Genomic DNA, 19,637 nt, shown 5'->3' on the forward strand with positions numbered 1-19,637 from the left:
ACATCAAACAAGCTAAACAAGAAAAATCACACAATAAATCAAGAGAAGCAGAAGAAGCATTTGACAAAATATACCACCCATTCATGACTAAAACTCTCAGCAAACTATGAATAGAGGGAAACGTCCTCAATTTGATAAAGAACATCTATAAACACCTACAGCTAAAAACATCTATAAACACCTACAGATAAAAACATCTATAAACACGTACGGTGAGAAGCCAGGTGCCTCCCCCTAAGGTCCTGAATCGTGCCGAGATGCCCCTCCCCTTTTTACCACTCCTACTGAACATGCTGCTGGAAATCCTAACTAACGCAGACAGAACAAAGACCCTTTGGAAGACCAGAAGGACGTGCCTGCAGTTCTGTCTTCTCTGGGCCCTCACACCGTCTTCTCTCCAGGCACCATCTTCTAGGGAGTAACAGACATCCCTGTCCCAAACTGTCGAGCTTTCCACCAGAGCCTGTCTGTGCTGGACTGGACTCCCGCAGCTCTGGGAGGTGGACGCAGGCAGACGCCGGCGACAGGTGACACTCCACGTGCCTCCCTGTGACTTGCATCTGGAGTTGGGACTCTATCCAGACGGCCGAGAGCAGGAAGAGAAGAGCCAGCACCGATCCTCCTTAACCACGTCACCCTTGCCCGTGGCTTTCCTGGGAGTGTCCGGGAGAAAGCCAGGGCTAAAGTGGGCAGCAGTTTCCCCCTCTTCTCTCTTGGTACCACTGGGAAGGTCTCATACTGCTTAAAAATCTCACAGAGCAGAAATCGAGAGGGAAGCACACACACAGCCTCATGACACATCAGAAAGAGGAATGCCCCTCTCTAGAAAAATATACTGTTCATACAGCCACAACAAGAAAAGCAGCTGGAGAAATGCTGTCTATTAATCCCAGCTTGAACAGGTTAACAGCCAGTCACTCAGTGGGTTTCAGGTGCCAATGCAGGCACAGGCGCTGGACGTACGCTGGTCACGGGGGATGTGACCACTGTTCCCAAGCAAACCCCACAACCTCGCCAGTAAAACACAACAGAAACTGTTTCAACGTAACTCAGGCCTTCCCTGCTTTTGTTTGTTTGTTTGTTTTAAAGAAATGCAAATAAAAGTACCTTTAAACTGATTCTCTCAGTCTAGCAAACCCAGCCTTGCTCTGTGTGAAGAGTCACTGGGAATCGGTGAAGCCCTTCATGCCAGAAGAATCCAGCAACATGAAATACGCAGCAGCTCCACAGCAGCCAGAAGCCTGTCTCCCCTGCATGGAGAGCACGCCTTGAAAAAGAGGGCAAGTCAGAATCTGGAAGGAAACGTATTTCCCAGTGGCTCTGTTTTTCTGGAAAGTTCCCACATATAGTCATGGCCTGCCAAAATCTAGGTCGGTATAAATACGGTAGAAGTGCTCTCATTAATCATTTAGAAAACATTAAATGAAAACACTCCTACACAATTCATGTTATCGAGTCCCCTGCAGTACTGCAGACCCACTCGGCAGCCACAGAATCAGAGCGGGATGCACCAGAAATCACACAGGCCCCGTGCTGGGCAGCGAACTTGAAAGAAAAAGCAAAAGGAGGAATGTCAGCTTGACTCCAGCGGGGCACACAGGCACGGGACTTCCCTGGCGTGGAGACGGTCTGGCCCTCCCGCCACCCACTCGCCTGTGTGCTGGGTGGGTGGCATCCTCTCTCCACTTTCCTGGCCACCCGCCCAGCCGGACAGGGGACTGGGACATGGCCAGGCTGCTGGGAGGCCCGAGCGTGCTGACGCGATGGTGCCTGGTGGACGCCCAGCAGAGCGCAGACTCCGTGGACCCTCTGCCCACGGTCGGCAGGCTCAGCTCTCCCCCTTGGGGCCTGGCAGTTCCTCTCGCTGTCAAGGCAAGCAGGACCCGGTGCCCGACTGCTGCCCTGCACTTGCTTCCCTGGAGCCGGCGCCCACCCCCGTCCTTCCCCGACCCCTGCGACCCGGCAGCACGCGAGGAGTGGAGCCCCTGCTTCCTCTGCTCTGCCATGAGGACACAGGTCGGGGGACGCCCGTGCCTGGCAGAGAGCACGGAGTCCCTCACCTGCCACAAAACAACCCTCAATGAGACACTTCCAACTTCAAGGCTGCATCTGAAAACAAAACACCAGCCTGAGTGAGTCCTAGACGACTTATTAGTAAAGGGGTAATTCGGTGCTGCCCCAGAGCCCTGAGGCAGGAAGGGGAATTCAGGATGGTCCATACTGCCTCTGCATGAGCCTGAAACGCTGAGTCTGATGCAGGTGGCGCTGGGAACGCACGTGTCTCCCACGTTTCTCACGTGAGACGGGTTACAGGAGGCTTCACTTGGGTGTCCTGACGATAGAGGTGGCGCCCCGAACTGCACATGTTCGTCTCTCTTAACCATCTGTTCCAGTAAACACTGGACGTGCCAGAGTTCACTAGGAGAGTGAGCAACGTGAAGAGCTGTAGGATTTGCTAACCAGCCTTCTCAGACCGAGGAAAATAGGCTTAAGGGATAAACTCGGAGGAGTTCTGGCACAGAGGAAAGTAAACTGGAAATCTAACCTAAGCAGCAGATGTTAACTCTGAGACATGAGTTAATTTTCTCATGGAAAACACAGTAAGACATCTGAAATGTGCTGAGCAATTCTGAACCACCATGTATGGTTATGTGTTGATAAAAAGTTTCTGAATTTAGTCTGAGAACTAGAAACGTGAGTTGCATGATTCTGGAGGGAGGGCAGAAAAGGACGGAGGACCCAGTGACAGTTCACCTTTGCTGACCCAGGCGGGGAGGGAGCTGATGGGAGCCAGAGGGTCAGTCAGAGTGCATGTCTCATCAGCTTTGGTCTGACTCGGTAATTCATAAGGATTAAGTTCTGAAATAAGACTTCACATGAAATCATTATAGCTCTATTAACTTAAACTAAACACACAGATTTGAATTTAGTATCAGAAGAGGCACTGCTATCTGTGCGTTTCTTAAACAACAATCAAAATGTTTTTCATTTCTAACAGAGGGATCTGTGGCTTCACAGTTTTCCTCCAGTTGCACAGAAAGCTGGAGTGAGTTGTCCTACGCAGAGGTGCACTCTGACAGCCCGAAGCTCACTTCCAACATTATGCTTTCTTTCGAACAGGAGACAGAATTCCAACAAAAGACAGAAAAGATGGTGCTGGGATGGGAAACCTTAGTGTCCTACAAGAGGCTGAAAAGAACTCCATCAGGAATGGGTATGTTAACGACATCAGGAATGGACATTTCATCTGTTTTGAAGATAAAATTTCAATGAATATGCATAACTTAAAGAGTGAACCCAAATGTAATGTTAATAATAATGTATCAACACTGGTTATCAATTGTAACAAAGGCACCAGACCAGAGCAAGACGTTCATAAAAAAACACAGTAAATGATCTCGTAATATTATCCATGGATACAATCCCTCTAAACAGTTCTCAAGAATACAAACCCAATAGGAGAAGCAATCTGTGTTAGTGTAACAATTACAATATCAAAAATAATTTGATTAAAAGCAAATTAAAGGGAGAAGGCTATTATAAACATATGAAGAATGGCTCTCAAAAGAGAAACAATGTGAAGGGTTTTGAAAAGGTACTTTAAAGCCTTAACAGGAACAGTAATCCTGAACTTGTCAACATTAAAGACAAACAAAACCCAAAACACTTATTTGGGAAAAGGCTGGCATCCGTGACCCTCTTGTTTTCTCCCCGGGAGCTGAGGTGGGAGCAAGTTTCCAGGGAGGGGTGGATGCTCCGCGGGCTGTGTAGGGTGGTACAGGGGTGTCTGTGTTCAGGGCCAAAGACGATGTGGGCAGGGAGCGTGGGGAACCCTTGCTAAGCTGACAAAAAGGTTATGTTGGTATTTTTTAGGGTTAGAAACGATATTTCCCAGAATGGGAGAAGATATTTGCAAGATTCATAACAAATAAAGGATTAAATACCTAAAATATGTAAAGAACTACAACAAATCAATAACAAAAAATAACCCAATGGAAATGTGGGCAAAGATTATGAAGGAGTGGGTCCCCTCAGAGGAAACTGCAACAGCCAGTAACACACAAAAGCCATTTAACCCTAGAAGATGTAATGAGAGGTAGAATTTCAGACCCACCAGATAGAAGTCTTATTGATAAGACTTATTCACAGGTGGGGAAACAAAAACTTGAATACACTGGTTTTGGGAATCTAAATTAGTATAACTACTTTGGAAAGTAATTTGACCATTTCTTGTAAGATTGGAAATACGACCACCACACAGCCTGGCACTGACACTTTTAATTTATAGAGAAATGCAGGAACACGTGGCCAAAGAGAAACACGCACCACAATGCATCGTTCATTAGGGTCTGGAGCTGGAAAGATCCTACCTGCTCACCTTATGGATACAAATAATGTTACGTGGGACAAAGAGGCAAAATGAAGAAAGATACGCTCCTCATGTACATTTCAAAAGCCTGCGGTTCTCTCTGTATTGTGTGTGTGTGTATGTGTGTGTATGCAGTGGAAATGTCAAAACATGACATGGAAACACAAATTCACGCTAAGCTGCTTTAGGAGGGGATGGAAATGGGGAGCTTTAAAGGCTGAATCAATAATACTTGAGCTTATGACAAAAAAAGTCTGAAGTAAATATGAAAAACATGTTAATATTTGTTAACTATCTGAGTGCTTAATAAAACTCTTTTTTGACATTTAAAAAAATTTAATTTTTGTTGAGTAAAGAGTGGATTCAACCAGGAGGCATCCCCACATAGGACTTCCCAAAAAGGACAGAACTGGGTGGGTAAGAGTACCCAGGACGTGCGTGACAGAACTATCAAGCATCCCCACCTGCGGAAACCATTCCAGCAGCCCGGTGACATCTGGTTCCACAAAACTGTGTGTGAGGGCCCTGCGGGAAGCACAGTCAGAGCTCTAGACAGGGGCCTGCCATCCCTCAAGCAGCGGGACGCCGACAGGAAAGACAGCCTTGCCCGGCAGAGGGGACGGGTTCTCACGGGGCCGCTGAGGCTCCGGGCTCAGGCCACTGTCTCGATATCTTCTACTGGCACGACCGGCGCTGAAGCTCTGGGTTTCCCGAGCTGTGTGACAGTTACAGGTGGAGAAGCTCGGTGGCCGGGTGTCACCCTAGCGTATCACATCTGGGTGTGTCCTGCTGGGGTGTGGGGACCACACGTCAAGGAGACGCGAGCTGTCTGTTCACAGCCCCCCGCCAGGGCTTCTAAACCCCACACCTGAGAATGAGCTCTGCTCACCACGCTGTGGGCAGTCTGAGATGCTTGATGCGAGCAGCTTCTGGCCCAGCCTCTCGGGCCTGGAATTACAGGGCTGAACATACAGCAAAGAGGGGAGCAGCAACCAACGGAGAGCGCGAAGAGGGAGGACACAGGTGAGGGACGAGCAAGGAGAGTTCAAGGAAGGGGGCTTCTCCAGCCTCCGGTGGCCTGTTCAACAACCACTGCCGTCATTCTTTCTTGCGAACAAGAGTGAGAATTCCAAACAACTGATTAAAAGGCGGCCTGAGTGTGTGAAAACACACACTCCCTGAAAGTAACTCCATGAAAACTGCTAGAGGGCTTCCCTGGTGGCGCAGTGGTTGGGAGTCCGCCTGCCAATGCAGCGGACACGGGTTCGTGCCCCGGTCCAGGAGGATCCCACATGCCGCGGAGCGGCTGGGCCCGTGAGCCACGGCCGCTGAGCCTGCGCGTCCGGAGCTGTGCTTCGCAACGGGAGAGGCCACAGCAGTGAGAGACCCGTGTACCGCAAAAAACAAACAAAAAACTGCTAGAAATGTTAGAGGATTTATAAGACCACAATACTCTTCCTTTCTTAGATGAAAATTAAAAAGAAAATTTCATGATTTTTACTTATGACTCATTATGACTTGTTATGAATATTCTGAATGGGTAAAAATTATGCCCAATATTTAAATAAAATATATTAAAGCTCATTCATAAATGTTATTTATTTGTTTATATCATTATAGCTTCCTTTTAAAAGCACATTTTAATGACCTGCTTTGCTTATACACTGGAAGCTAAAATGAAATGAATGAATCAAAATCTCACATTTAGGCTTGTTACACCACAAAATGAGAAGAAAAATGAGTAAACATTCAGCGTGTCATCATGAACGTTCACACGCTTAGCTCAAGTATACGTAGGATTTCTGCCTATTCCATAATCTACCTGAGCTGCTTAGTGACGCAGGGCCACCAGCTGCTCTTTATCCCCATCCCAGTGCAATGTAATTCCAGGCAGAATCAGAAGCCTGCATTCAGTGTGTACATCCTCAGGACGAGATGTTCTAAGAGTTGAGGGGAAGGATGACAGAGTTCTACACCTGGACCCGAGGACCTGATTCCTCATTTTACAGGAAACTCGGCGTCGCCTCCGTGAACCTCTGTCCGTGAGGAGAACCAGCAGGGCCGCAGTGGCCACAGGACAGAGCCACTGGGCGATGGCCTGCGCGCTCAGAGTTCTGAGCTTTTGTCAGCAGCAGACAAAACACCTGTCGGCACCAGCTGCCAATCCCCGGACCCAGCGGAGGGTCCCGCGCTCTGCCGTGAGCGTGACCAGGCCCAGGGGTGCGGGGGAGGCCGTGGGCAGGCCAGTACGGGAGCTGCCAGGCCACAGTCAGCCACGGTGGGAAGAAACATTTTTTTCCTATGCTGAAGGGAAACATAGCTGCTCCTAACCAGAAGCATGGAAACAGCCGTCTCTTGATTATCAAGGCTGCCAGGTAGAATTTATTGAACAGAAATATCCCCACACTTCCCCACGTAACAGGCCTTTAACCTTTCCATCGAACACCTTTCCACTATTAAGAAGTGGCAACAGAGACACATCCTCATGTGGGGTAGAAGCCCGCTCATCGCCTTCTGCGGAAGGGATGGACCACAAATGGCTAGGAAGTGTCAGTGAGAAAGGAACGCAGGACCTCCCACGCTGGGGGAGTAGCCCCCGGACAACCAGGGGATGCTGGGCCTCTCCAGACGAGCACGGGAGGACGTGGACCCCCCCTACAACGCCAGGCGCACGGATGAACCTTACGGAGCGAGAGGACGGATACAGCCCTGCTCCCCAGTGCTGGGGGCTTTCTGGCACAAGTGTGGGAGGGTGACCTTCCAAGAGAGGAGGCGGACGTGTCTGCCTGCCCTGTGCAGACGCCACGGGGCCCCAGAGCAGGAAGCGTGGGCGGGAGAGCAAGGCCGGGGGGCCTCCCACCCACTTCTAACCTGTGGAGCCGCCACTGCTGCTGGGGCCACACCCTGAATGCTTGCTCACCAGGGCTCCTGGCTTTGGGCCCTTCTCGCATGGTCCTCCGGAGACTAGCTGGACCCGATAGGCCACTGGCTGGTAAGAAGTTTCACAAATTTGGGGCGGGAGCCCTGCCACCCCCTTCCTGACTCCGAGCAGTATAGCACGGCTAGTTCACTTCCACTCAGTCGAGCCAACCTCATTGAGACAACCAGTCTGATTTCTGCCCTGTGGTAGGTTTTAAAACCTACCTTTTTTCCCCCTTTTCTACAAGGGGTGAGTTCCTTTAGTCAAAAAGAAGAAAAAGAATTTTTACACTAGTGAGGCTAAAAGTCTAACAGTACCTCATGCTGAAAATCCTCCTTCAAGCCTGGGAAAACTCAGGGCAATACAGACCAACTCCCATTACGTGAAAAGTGAAGATGATGAAGGATGAAGCACTGAGGACTAAGAAAGCCTAACCCCCCAACCTTCCCTGTGTCCCCCAAAGAAACAGGATCTGAGATTTAAGGAAAAACAACACAAAAAGCAGTTGAGAAACGTGTTTTCACTTCTAGTCTTCTTAGTTCATCATTTACCTACCAAGTTAAGGAAGATGTTGATTTTTGATTTTTTGAAACTTCTACAAAAATTACCATCTTTATTATTAATTGGGCCTTTGTAGTCTCTTGTTCTGTTTTTATATTTTCTTCCCCAATCAGGCTCTGCATTTCCTGGCAACCAGGACCTTTCTTTGTCGCTCCACTGCTGCCTCCAACAGACGATGACCAGCCAATCTTACAAAAGATGGCAGCGAGCTACGGTGTGTCACTCGTGAATCAAGAACAGATGAGAAAAACAGCCAGTGCAGTGATTACTACGTGCGGCCACTTCTAAGCAACCTACACATACGACCTCATTCACTCTTCATGACTCTCCAGGAAGAAGCACGATTGCCACCCCTGTTGTACTGATAAGGACACCAGGGCAGAGATACCGAACCACTGGCCCAAGGTCACACAGCAGTAAGAGGAGGGGCCCGGATGTAACAGGGAGTGCGGCTCCAGAGCCCGGGCTTTCAGTACCCCTGCTCATGCTGCCTCTCAGAGGCCCTCCCAAATTGTTTTATATTTAATACAAACATTCGATGGGTTTCAAACATATTTACAAGGTTCTCCACCAGGAGATGTTCATTCTACCTCAAGGCTACTCCAGAAGGCTCCTTGTAACCGGCCCTCTCCCTTCCCCAAGTCTTATTTCTGGCCACCTTCCGACAATTACCCCATGCTGCAGCCCAGTGTCTCCAAATGATGGTCCTGACCCATTGGTGGGCTGCAACCAGACTTTTAAATAAATTAAATAAATCAGAATGGAAATTAGGAGGAAACGGCACAGAATCATTGGCACAGTATTGCTGCATGACTGTCTGTCTGTTTCATTTCTGTGTGTACGTTTGCACTAGGTCACGATACAGGATTATTTTTTACTCTGGAGCACAGTCTGCATGTCACCACCTAATCCTCATACCAGATCTTAGTGCCATGGCACATCAGGTGCCCGAGAACGGGCAGACGGATGCGTCAGTGGGTCTGTCCAGCTCAGTGTGTTCAGGAGCCAGAGTGAGGTCACCCTGTAGGTCAAGGCCCACTGCGGGCCGCTTGTCTGATGACCAGGACTGGATATAAGTGCAGGCAAAGCATAGCACATGCAGAAGCACTGACGTTCACCCCAGCCTTACCCCTACGCCCAGGGTACACGTGAGGGTAGTACTCGTAATAGAGATCTGGCTGATCCAGGTTTCCGAAGGGCTCAAACTCCATCTCGGCATTCTGGAAAAGGCCCAGCTTCACCAGCAGCGCCAGCCTCACAAACCAAAGCTAAAAACCAAAACATAATTGAAATAATCGGTTATCTGTGTGTCGCAGGGTCAGAGACTCCTATTCCCTTTTAATTTGATATTAGAGCTCGATTTCAAATACATTAAAACAAGAGCTAAACTAACTTTCTTTCTTGGCACGTTTGCATAATTACAGGTTTACAAAAACGGATTTGAAAAGGGACACCGCCTCCCGGAAGGAGAGCAGAATCCAGGGCCTGGGGTGAAGGAGGAGGGAGGCCGTGAGCGCAGGGGGAGCAGGCGGCGGAGCTGTGTCGGGGGAGCAGCGAAGGGCGTGGCATCTCGGGGGGAGGGGCATGGGGGGGGCAGCCGGTTCCAGTGGCCAGAACACACGGCACCTTCAGGAAACCAGCGGAGGCCACGCGAAAGGGCAGGGTTAGGGCCTCGGAAGTGACCCAAGTCAACCTCGTTCTACCATGGAGAGAAACGAGGTGTAAAAGCAGTGACCGCGTGGCAAGGGCCGGACTGAAAAGCCGGGCACCGCTCAGAGCGAGCGAAGGCTGCCCTGCTCCGGTCCGCCGTGCGTGCACGGCCGCCTGTAACCTGGGGGCGGCGAGCGGGGCTCGCAGCTGCAGAGCAGGAAGGTGGCGGCAGTCTGTGGGACGACCGTGAAGAGGGAGCGGGGGTCGGCTCACGCGGGAAGCGGAGCCGTGTCTGGGGAGGGCCACCCTGGCCGTGCGGATGGGCTTCAGAGATGAGGAAGAAAAACCTGCCCCGCTTGGGCCAGAGGCCGGGGGACGCAGCGCGTGTAACGTGGCCGTGCGCTCCTGACCGCGCCCCGCCGGCTCCCGGCGGGCAGACGAAGAAACAGGAGCACAGCCCAGAGCGCTGCGCCCGGAGGCCGCCAGGGTCCCTCCTTTCACCAGCTCTTCGCGGACTTGGAGAATCTGGAGGCTGGCTCGATTTGGGGGGGGGGGTTCCCACAGAATTTCGAATAAAAGTCAGCAAACGCCCCGTGGAGAGGCGGGAATTTAAGGACTTCTGCGCTGCACCTTCTCGTCAGAGGAGCTTCCCGTTGTTCAGAACTCTCCTTTCCGCGCTCCTCCCTCCTCCTTAAGAACTTAAGGCCCTTCCAGCCCCCAGACGCTGCTGAAGCCAAGAAGGCTCAGGGCAGTACCTGCAGGGAGTCGGCGGTGTGGCTGGTCGGCAGCCCGCTCTTGCCATAGCCTTGGCCGTGGGCCGTAAGGAGCCGCCCGCACAGGTCCACGGCTGCCCTCCAGTTCTTGCAGCTCTGAAAGACACGGGGACACGTCACCAAGGGCTGGGCGGCCCACACGCGAAGGCCGGACGGGCATTAGGCAGGAAGGGTGCCGAGCCGGAGATGCGCTTCAAGACGAGCGAAAGGGAGTATCTTACCAGTTAACCGCTGACAGCGCGGGGCAGAATTCTCTACGAAAGCTCCCCGACCACAAATCCGTAAGGCTGCTTTGCTTTTTAGCAAGACACCTCTATCTTGTGATTTTCATCAAATTACAATCGAATATTTAATTTTAATCTGTGTGCTGGGTATATCTGTATCTAAGGTCTGTGTGTGACTGTAAGTGGTTTATATGTTTAACGTGATTCTATGTTCTCAATATGAAAAATAAATCAATGAACTACGCCGACGCAACATGTTCTAGGCCATGTATCCACATGCAGCGCTTCATGTTGTAACTAGAGGGATGCTGGCTGATACCGACACACGGGCTCGGGGACTCGGCCTCACCGTGCCCATCTCTGCCCTCATGCGACACAGAAAGGAGGGCCACCAGGCAAATGGGCGGGGAAACATCACCAGAGGGACCGTTTGACCCTTTAAGAAGCTAGAAGTGGATGCTGGACGCAGGCTCTCCCGACAGAACAGGCACCACCTGTCGCCGCGTCAGCGCACGGCCCAGTCCACACGGCAGAGGCAGGTCAGGTCTGCGGAGCAGGGGGTGGAGCAGGGGGTGAGCACACATCTTTGCACCTGTTAACCTTGGCTCCAGCGAGGAAGGGGGACAGTAAACTGCTGTTTTCAAGGACGCACGAAGTGCTTCTTGAACAAGAAGCCGGGGGTGCCGGGGGAGCGTGTCCAGCCTGTTCTCTCCTCAGTTAGAATTCACATTTCTTTTTATGACACAGTCAGCGAGGACCAGCTCCTCGTGGAGGACCCCCCATTCCTCTTCTTCCTCTCTCACGTGTGTGTGTGCATGTGTGTGTGCATGCCCAGCCCGCTTAGTGCAACTGGGCCGGGAAGGACGTTGGTGTGGCACGAGTCCAGGCTCCACGGTGAACTGGCCGTGTGCCCTAACGCAAGCCGCCTGCCTGCCCCAGCCACGGGCACCTCAGGCTCCTCGCGGCTCCTCGTGACCTGACAGGTCATGGCTTTTTAGTGCTGAGTGATATTCCAGCGTCTGGACGAACCACCGTTACCCATTCACCTGCTGAAGGGCACCTTGGCCACATCCAATCTTTGGCCACGATGAATAAAGGTGCTATGAACATGCAAGTGCAGGCTTCTGTGTGGACATGAGTTTGAAATTCTCTGGGCAGAGCAAGCAGCAGGACTGCCGGACTGGATGGCAGGCTCATCTGGCTTTACAAGGACCCTCAAGGCTGTGCACACCTGCTCTCCACCAGCAGAGAGTGGAGCCTGCTGGCCGCATGCCCGCTGGCACCTGCGGGGTCAGAGCCTGGATTCCAGCCACTCTCATAGGCGTGCAGTTGTCTCTCAGTGTTGCATGGGCTTCTCAACACTTTCTCGCGTTATTTTCCTCCTGCGTTATTTTCCTCACTGGCCCGACAGCCAGCACCAGCTATCGGATTCCTGTCTGCAGGCTGCAGCTGTAACCGGATGACGCAAACCCGATTTCTTAAGATATATCTTGCAGCCTTCCCTTTCCATGATGAGGAGACTGGCACAGAGACAGCGCACCGTCAGGCCTCCTGCTCCGGGGCCATGTGCTGTCCAGCTCTGAGAGCCACTGGTCCATCCTGAGATCAGACTGGAGCCACTTCCCTCGAAACGGTCCCAAGCACGACAGAAACGATTTCCAGGAACATAGGCCTTCCACGTTCTGGTGGGTAGCTCAGAATTATTTTTAGGCTGGTTAAGATAATTTATACTACAACTATCTTCAGATGCTTTCTCCGGTCTAAACTCAGTGCAATAATCCCTTTCTATGGTAACAGCGGCCGTGTATATCCTCCTTGAGCTGCAAACGTGGAAAGGGACAGGGAAGCGTGTTCCGCTGAGTTCGGACCAGCTCTGTGTGTACATCTCAGCGGGTCCCGTGTGCAGGGCTTGGTGCCCGCCTGCGTCACACACGCTGATCCCTCCTGCTGGTGACACTAGATCGCAACAGAGTGCATGGGGCAGTCTTCCCAGGAAAGGACTTCAGCTGAGAGCGAGGAAGGGATGACCCAGTGAGGAGGGCAGGTGTGAGCAGCCGGGAAGCACAGGAGCAGGAGGGAAGGCCCTGTGGCCCGAGGGAGGGGGGCAGGTGAGGGTGGCAGCCCAGGTGAGGACGGGGGCAGGTAAGGCCAGGCCCCTGTGCAGGCTGCCAAGAGCATGGCGACATTCTGGAAACAGCAGCCCCTGCAGTGAGGAAGAGTGAATCTGAGGGGCCATGCAGATGTCGCCGCAGCATTCGGGAGGGTGCCCAGTCCCTCAGACCCCGTGTTGGCCTGTGGACCACACCCACCGCCACTTGGCCCCTTCCGCAGGCTCCAGGCGGCTCTGTGCACCCTCTGAGGAGGTGGGCGCTCATCTGCTGCCCGGGGACCGAGCGGCCCGCAGGGCCCAGGATACTCCGTGGTCCTGACAGGACACACGGCCGCTGCCACCTCGGAGGGACTGTGGACCATGCCCCCTCAATGGCTTGTGACTGGTCCACAGCAAGGAAGGCTCAGAGGCTGAGAAACTTCTACAGGATGAGATGTCTATTGAATAAAATAGTAACAAAAGGGGGCTTGCATGTGGTACATCTCATTTTACTCATTATTATTAATTGATACTGAATTTTACAAAAGTTTTAGTCTGCTAAAGACTGGAAAGTCAAAAAAAAAAGAAAAAAAAAACCGCGAGAAAAACCCAAAACCAAACCCCACTGTCCTCAGTGCCGAGCCTGAAAGGCACAGCTGCAGATGCAGAAGGCAGGGGGACAAGACTGGGTGACAACCTGGGCCTCTGAGACACTCGAAGGAAAAGAAACATAAGCAGCTGGCCGTGCGGCCTGTGCCCGCCAGAGACGGGACGTGGGAGAACCTGCCCGTGGAGGGTGGAGGAGCAGAGGGTGGGGCAGCGGCCGGGGCAGGGAGGACGGGCCGGCCAGTCGGCCGGGCGGCGACGCAGAGCCAGAGTGAAGGAAGGTGGTGTCCTGGGAGCAGGGAGGAGACGCGCGCGGGTGGAGGTCAGATCCACCAGATGGGAGGTGAACGAGCAGCGGCGGGCAGTGAGGAGGCAGCTCCGGGGGCCTGCAAGTCGCCAAGCTCCCGGGGGCAGTGCCAGGGACAGCGAGACTCAGTGCTCCTTTCTAACCATTACTCGGAGCCTTACAGAGCAAAGGCGGACCAAGCTGGAGACAGGCCAGCTGCCCACTGGGAAGGATCCTGACTGCAGACCTCTGGAGGCAAGTGCCCGGAGGGAAGGGAAGGGTTCTGTCTGGGGGTGGCGTGGGGAGGTGAGGCCATTCACTGAGGAGTAGGGGGAGGGGTGGGGTCTGAAAGAAGCAGGGATCCTTTAAAGAGGCACTGAGAGCAACCAGAAGAGCCCACCGGCACACACACAGGGGACGGGACTTGGGTCCTGGGGACAACGCGTAACCCAACGTAAAACCTGACTCCTTAGTCTTTAGCTTCCTGCGGGCTCAGGGCGGTGGCGAGCAATTAGGGAAACGGCTAACAACGTTCCTCAGGCGCCAGTACAGGTAACTGTCAATTGTGACTGTGTCCTGTCTCCTCCTCTGGGTGAGGTCCTGGGGCAGTGGCCTTGTCTAGGGCACTGGTTTTAGCCTCTAATGGTATTTCTTTACTATGGCCCTTATCACGTATAGATGCTCAAAGATTTGTGAAACATGAAATAGTGAATTCATAGAACTATAAAAGGCAGTAAAAAAAATACATTAGTTAATGGAAGAGATGCAAGTCACAATTTACTAGTGAGTTGACCTTCAACAGCTCCCACTGCCCCCCACCCCTCAAAAAAAAGAAAGGAAGAAAAAAGAGGAAAAAAAGCAAATGCCATTGCTAGCCTAAGAAATGAGAAAAAAACAATTTTTTAAAAAGAACAAGTCAGGGCAGACAAGGAGACATGAAAGCAAGTACATGCACATGGTACCGGTAAACGTGCACTGCTATACTGTTTCTAAAAAATACGTATTAATAGTCTGTATTAATATGTCTCAAAACTGTCCCTACTCTGACCCAGTCAGTCTCCTCCTAGGATTGATCCTAAAGAAATAATCCAAGGAGGACTGGGTCCAGGACCTGCAGGAAAAAATCCACGTGTAGGTGGAACCATGCAGTTCACACCCATGTTGTTCAAGGGTCAACTGTAATATGGAATTGTGTTTGTATAACACAAATACATATATATATCTACCCATATTGACACAGAGACACTGCATGTACACACACACATACTAAACTAAACGTTAGTACATAATACCATCATGACACCGCTTATATGTGGAATCTAAAGACAAAAATGATACAAATGAACTTATATATAAAACAGAAATAGATTCACAAACACAGAAAACAAACTTCTGGTTACCAAAGGGGAAGTGGTGGGAGGGATAAATTACGAATTTGGGATTAACATATACACACTACTATATGTAAAATAGGTAACCAACAAGGACCTACTGTATAGCACAGGGAACTCTATTCAATATCTTGTAATAACTTATAATGGAAAAGAATCTGAAAAAGAATATATATACACACACATATGTGTGTATATATAACTGAATTGCTGTGCTGTACACCTGAAACTAACACAACACTGTAAATCAAATATACTTCAAAAAAAATGTTAGTACATAGTAACTAAGATGTTAACCAACAGTGGTTTACGCAATTAATTTCTCTTCCATTTTTCTGAAGTAAGAACATGCTGTTTGTAAAATGAGGAAGAGAGGTGTGGGACTCAAGGACAGGCTGAACACCGGGTGGGACAACAGCCTCACAGACGCGGCCTTTACGTCCTGGTCTAGGAACGGATGGTGGCTTGTCCACCTCTGCCCCACGTGATGGGGCCCCAACTCTTACCTGATGTACAGGAACCATAGTAATGCCTGTAGAGATAACACATCATTTTTTCTACCAAGTACAGATGTGTACCAAGTACTAAGTACGGCAGCTAAAGCACGAGGGGAGAGGGTTTCTTCTGGGGTGGGTGTGTGGGGAGCTTTAGCTCTAGGACATAAGGAGCCCGTTGACTCCGTCCCAGAAAGAATGCGTCTGGGAGCAGAAATATATTAATGAGGCTATCTGATCATGGATATTTATGTATTTTTGAAACAAATAAGAAATAGTTATTACACAGCAAAGACTATCTTATTTTATATCCACTATATATATAGGTACCCGCCACTAATAAAACATTTAAATGCGTAATAAAATTATCTGCAGTACTTTGCAAATATGAAGTGCTCCATAAATGATTAAAAATAGGAAAATGTATCACATAAAAGCCTTCGGCTCTTGCCGGGATTCTTACACGAAGATATGCTTTCTATATTTCAAACCAGATCACCATTAAAAATGAAGCCAAAACCTACCATCTTATTCATTTTTTTAGTAAATGTAAGTCTTTTCAAAAGTGGCTTCTTTCCTGAGAATAGAAAGCAGACCTGTTTATGCTCCTGTTAGCTTCTTCCCACTGACGACTGAGGACAGTCACTCCCACTCCCCCTTCCTTCCCCCCATATACACAGGTTCCGCATTCAAGGACTCTACCAACCTCAGACTGAAAATATTCAGAAAAAATTCCTGAAAGTTCAAAAAAGCAAAACCTGGACTTGCCTTGCACCGGCAAAGAGTCACGTGGCACTTAGATTGTATTAGGTGTTGCCAGTGACCTAGAGATGATGTCAGGGACACGGGGGGATGTGGGCGGGTTACATGCCAATACTACGCCCTTTTATACAGATGTGAGCATCACGGGTCTCGTATCCGCGGGGGTCCTGGAACCAAACCCCACGACACTGAGGGACAACTGCCAAGGAAGACTCACGCCGATACCTGCCACTCTTGACGGCACACGCCTTTCTTCGGCTGAGCCCTTTTCTGGTTAATATCACTGGCCGGTAAGTGACACGTAGTCATTTCCAAGCACGCTTACACCAACCCGGCAGCCAAGGTCAGAACGACCTACTTCCCCGGGACAATAACAACGAACAGCGCGTGCAGGGAGCCTGGGCGCCTCCTGCCCGCCCGCCGGCAGCCTGTTTGAGGACTCATCCTGCTCCACTCTGGCCACTGCGGCTCAGGCCCAGAGGTGACCAGACAGCTCCTCTAATCTCTATGTTAAATCTGATTATCTTCTGGTTTGAGAGTCAGACATGGTGGCAGAGGAAACAGAGAGATGAAATGAATTTCTTTGTATCATAATTTAAAAAGAAAAAAAGAAACAAAAAAAGGGAAAGAACATAAAGAAGAAGTTGTTAGAAAAGCTGACCATTTACAATTTATGATTCCCAAATAATATCCTTCCTGACAGAATATTTACGTGGCTTAACTACAAGTTTACTGTGTACTTCGAAGACACTTCCAGGCACAGGAATATTTTTGTTCCCGCCGAGTGGGATCAACACAAACTGTCTTGTCCACCAGAGGCCTGGCAGCAATCAGGGGCTACTGACTGTTCCCGGGGGTTCCAGGAGCGCTGGGTGAAGGGGCTGCTACAGGAGTGTGGCCCAGGCCAGGGGCACCTTGCAGGGGCGGCGATACAGTCAGGGCCGGGCGACAGAAGCAAGCGCAGGCCAGAGGTGATGGCTGCAGGAGAGCTGTGGCCGTGGGACTGCCGCCAGGAAGGAGCTTGCCGCACCCCTCCAGCTCCCAGTGCCCCCTCTCCAACGGGGAAGCAGGCGAGCAGGGGCAGGGCAGGAAGGGCCGGAGGACAGACGCGGAGAACGTCCAGGGCTGGCACCGGGTGAACCTGGCCAAGGCAGGTTTTGCGGCCAAACTAGTTCTAGGTTTCCGGGGCTCTCCCGGTCTCAGAGTTGAGGCTGCGGGATTAGCAGCTCGTTTTCAAGCACGCACACGAGCCGGGGCCTCACAGGCAGCCTTCGCGCTTCGTTCTTCCTGCTCAGCACTGTCTGCAGATTCATCCACACTGATGAACGTGGCTCTTGTGCACGTATGTCAACTGCTCCGGATATTAAGGTTTTTAATAAAGCTTTTGGCCAATACAAATCAGACAGCACACTCCTGAATATATCTTCATGAACACATACAGAGTCTTCCTAAAGTATGTGATTAAAAGCGGCACAAGCCATGGATTTTACCAGCTGCTGCTCAACTGCTCTGCAAGGCAGCCCTTCCGGTTCAGGCGCCCCGCCCACGCACCCCTGCTGACATCTGGCGCTACCAACACGATGGGGTTCACACGCAGGACACTCTTGTCTCACTGAGATTTCTGTGGTCCCAGGGAGGCTGAGCATTTTTTCCATGCTTATTGGCTGTCTGGTTTCCATGAACTGCATCTTCATATCTTTCGCCTGTTTTTCTATCGGGCTGTATCTGTTTCCTATAAATTAGACGAAGGTCTTGATGTGTATTTCAAATACCTTCTCTCATTTTTTAATGCTGTTTATGGTGTTTTTGTTGAACACAGTTTTAAATTTCAAAGTAGTCAGGTTATCGATATTTCCTGGAAGGTTTAGTTTTTTGTGTCTTGTTAAGAAGTGCCTCCCTGGCCTGAGTCTCTTCCATTTTTTGACATTACTTCACTTGGAATTCCCTTCTGGGTGTGCTTAGAAGCAGCGGTCTTTTCATTTTCCCACTTGAACGTCCAGTTAATGCCATGCCCTTCATCCATCAGTTCATTCCCTTCTTTCCCCAATAACCTGCCACGCGACGCGGCTCTTCCCACACACGTCCCCCGTGCCAATCCTGCATGGCCCCTCGGTGTGGGGACCGCCCCTGGCCTCCGTCCTGCTGCTGTGGTGGGCAAGCAGCTCCTGCTTCACTTTCACTCTTTCCAGCTCTTGTCCTTGTGTGAGTTTCCAGTGAGCATGCAGGGTGGACACCGCCTCTATTCCACACGTCAAGTGTGCGCACGTGTGCATGCGTGTGCATACATGTACGTGCGTGTGCGCGTATGCACAGACATGTGCGCTGGATGCAGGGAGGTGGGGGTTACTTCTCCAGCATCGAAAGGGTGAGCACTGCCTTCAGCTTTCGGATGCTCTTTTGCTCCCCGGACTTGCCTGAGAGGTGAGGTAGAGCCGGCGGGGTCAGGGTCCCTCTCTGTTCCTGGAAAAAGGCTGGAGGAGACAGGGCTGGCCTCTGCCCCCTCCTCTCCATCTCCCTGCACAGCTCTGGGTGGCCTGATGGGCGAGCCAGGTAGCAGGTGTGCAGGAGGGGATGAAGGAGACCCGAGGACAGGCCGGGGCAACCACACAGCATTGGCTCTAACGCCCAGCGCCCCCTTCCTTCAGGACAGCGGGACCTCAGCTCCGCAACCCGTGCGAGCCGGGGCCCGTGATTATAGGCCGCCTGCTGCTTGATGATAATTACGGATTTCTCCAGAGTGTCTTGTGCTATTTCTATCTCATTGTTTTCCACCTCTAGTTCCCATTCTTGGTGGTCCTCCTCCATTTTCAATAGTAGATGTCAGAAATGTTTTGGTAAAAAAATTGTTTTTAAAATTAGAATTTAAATATATCATGTTAATCTTTAAGTGCTGTGGAGAAAATCTTAAAAATCTCATAATTATTGTATATGACATGTAGAACTCTGATAATGAAGGTATTTAGATATGGGAAAAAGATCTAAGCTTAAATAAATATGACTTTTTTAAAACTAGAAAGTAAGATATAGACTCTATTTGAGAAACTGAACATAGGCATTCCACAACTTCCAAAAGATGAGAAAAATAGTCCAATAAAAATCACTCAAGTAACTGATAGTATGTACATAACTCTTCCTCACCCACGACTCAAAGGAAATCTTAACGCCACATATGAATGACACCACTGAAGTGATTAAAATGTCTTTCTCCAGAGGCTGTGACATTCATTTCCCTGTAAGTTAACAATCTTAGAATACTCTGACATTACTTAGGAAAATACACTGAGAAACTCTTCCCTAGTCTTAAAGACGAGAGCAATTATTTTAGGACATAATTAAAATGCCAGGGCAAGGTAACGGTCTTTTTATGAATGCATTTCTCACCTTAAACAGGTCTCCTTGTTAGGACTGTTAATAAAATTTCTACTGGCCTCAAGTGTTTTCAACGTATGAAAAACAATCAAACCACCGCATACATTTATTAACAGCAGGAATAATCAAAGGAGGTAAAAGAT

General features: G+C 50.3%; 1 protein-coding gene across 3 annotated transcripts in view; it reads right to left on the bottom strand.

The window, feature by feature from the left end:
- The window catches only part of TRAPPC12 (trafficking protein particle complex subunit 12), a 64,306-nt gene that overhangs the window by 27,099 nt on the left and 17,570 nt on the right, over positions 1-19,637 (bottom strand). For all 3 annotated transcript variants that reach the window (XM_079941677.1, XM_079941676.1, XM_079941678.1), the window contains exons 4-5: positions 10,256-10,369; positions 8,980-9,118 (exon numbers count right to left, since the gene is read on the bottom strand). In XM_079941677.1, the coding sequence (XP_079797803.1) occupies positions 8,980-9,118; positions 10,256-10,369 (253 nt within the window). The remainder of the gene's footprint in view (positions 1-8,979; positions 9,119-10,255; positions 10,370-19,637) is intronic.

This window comes from Stenella coeruleoalba (genome assembly GCF_951394435.1).
Source record: "Stenella coeruleoalba genome assembly, chromosome: 13".
Classification (NCBI taxonomy): Eukaryota; Metazoa; Chordata; class Mammalia; order Artiodactyla; family Delphinidae; genus Stenella; species Stenella coeruleoalba.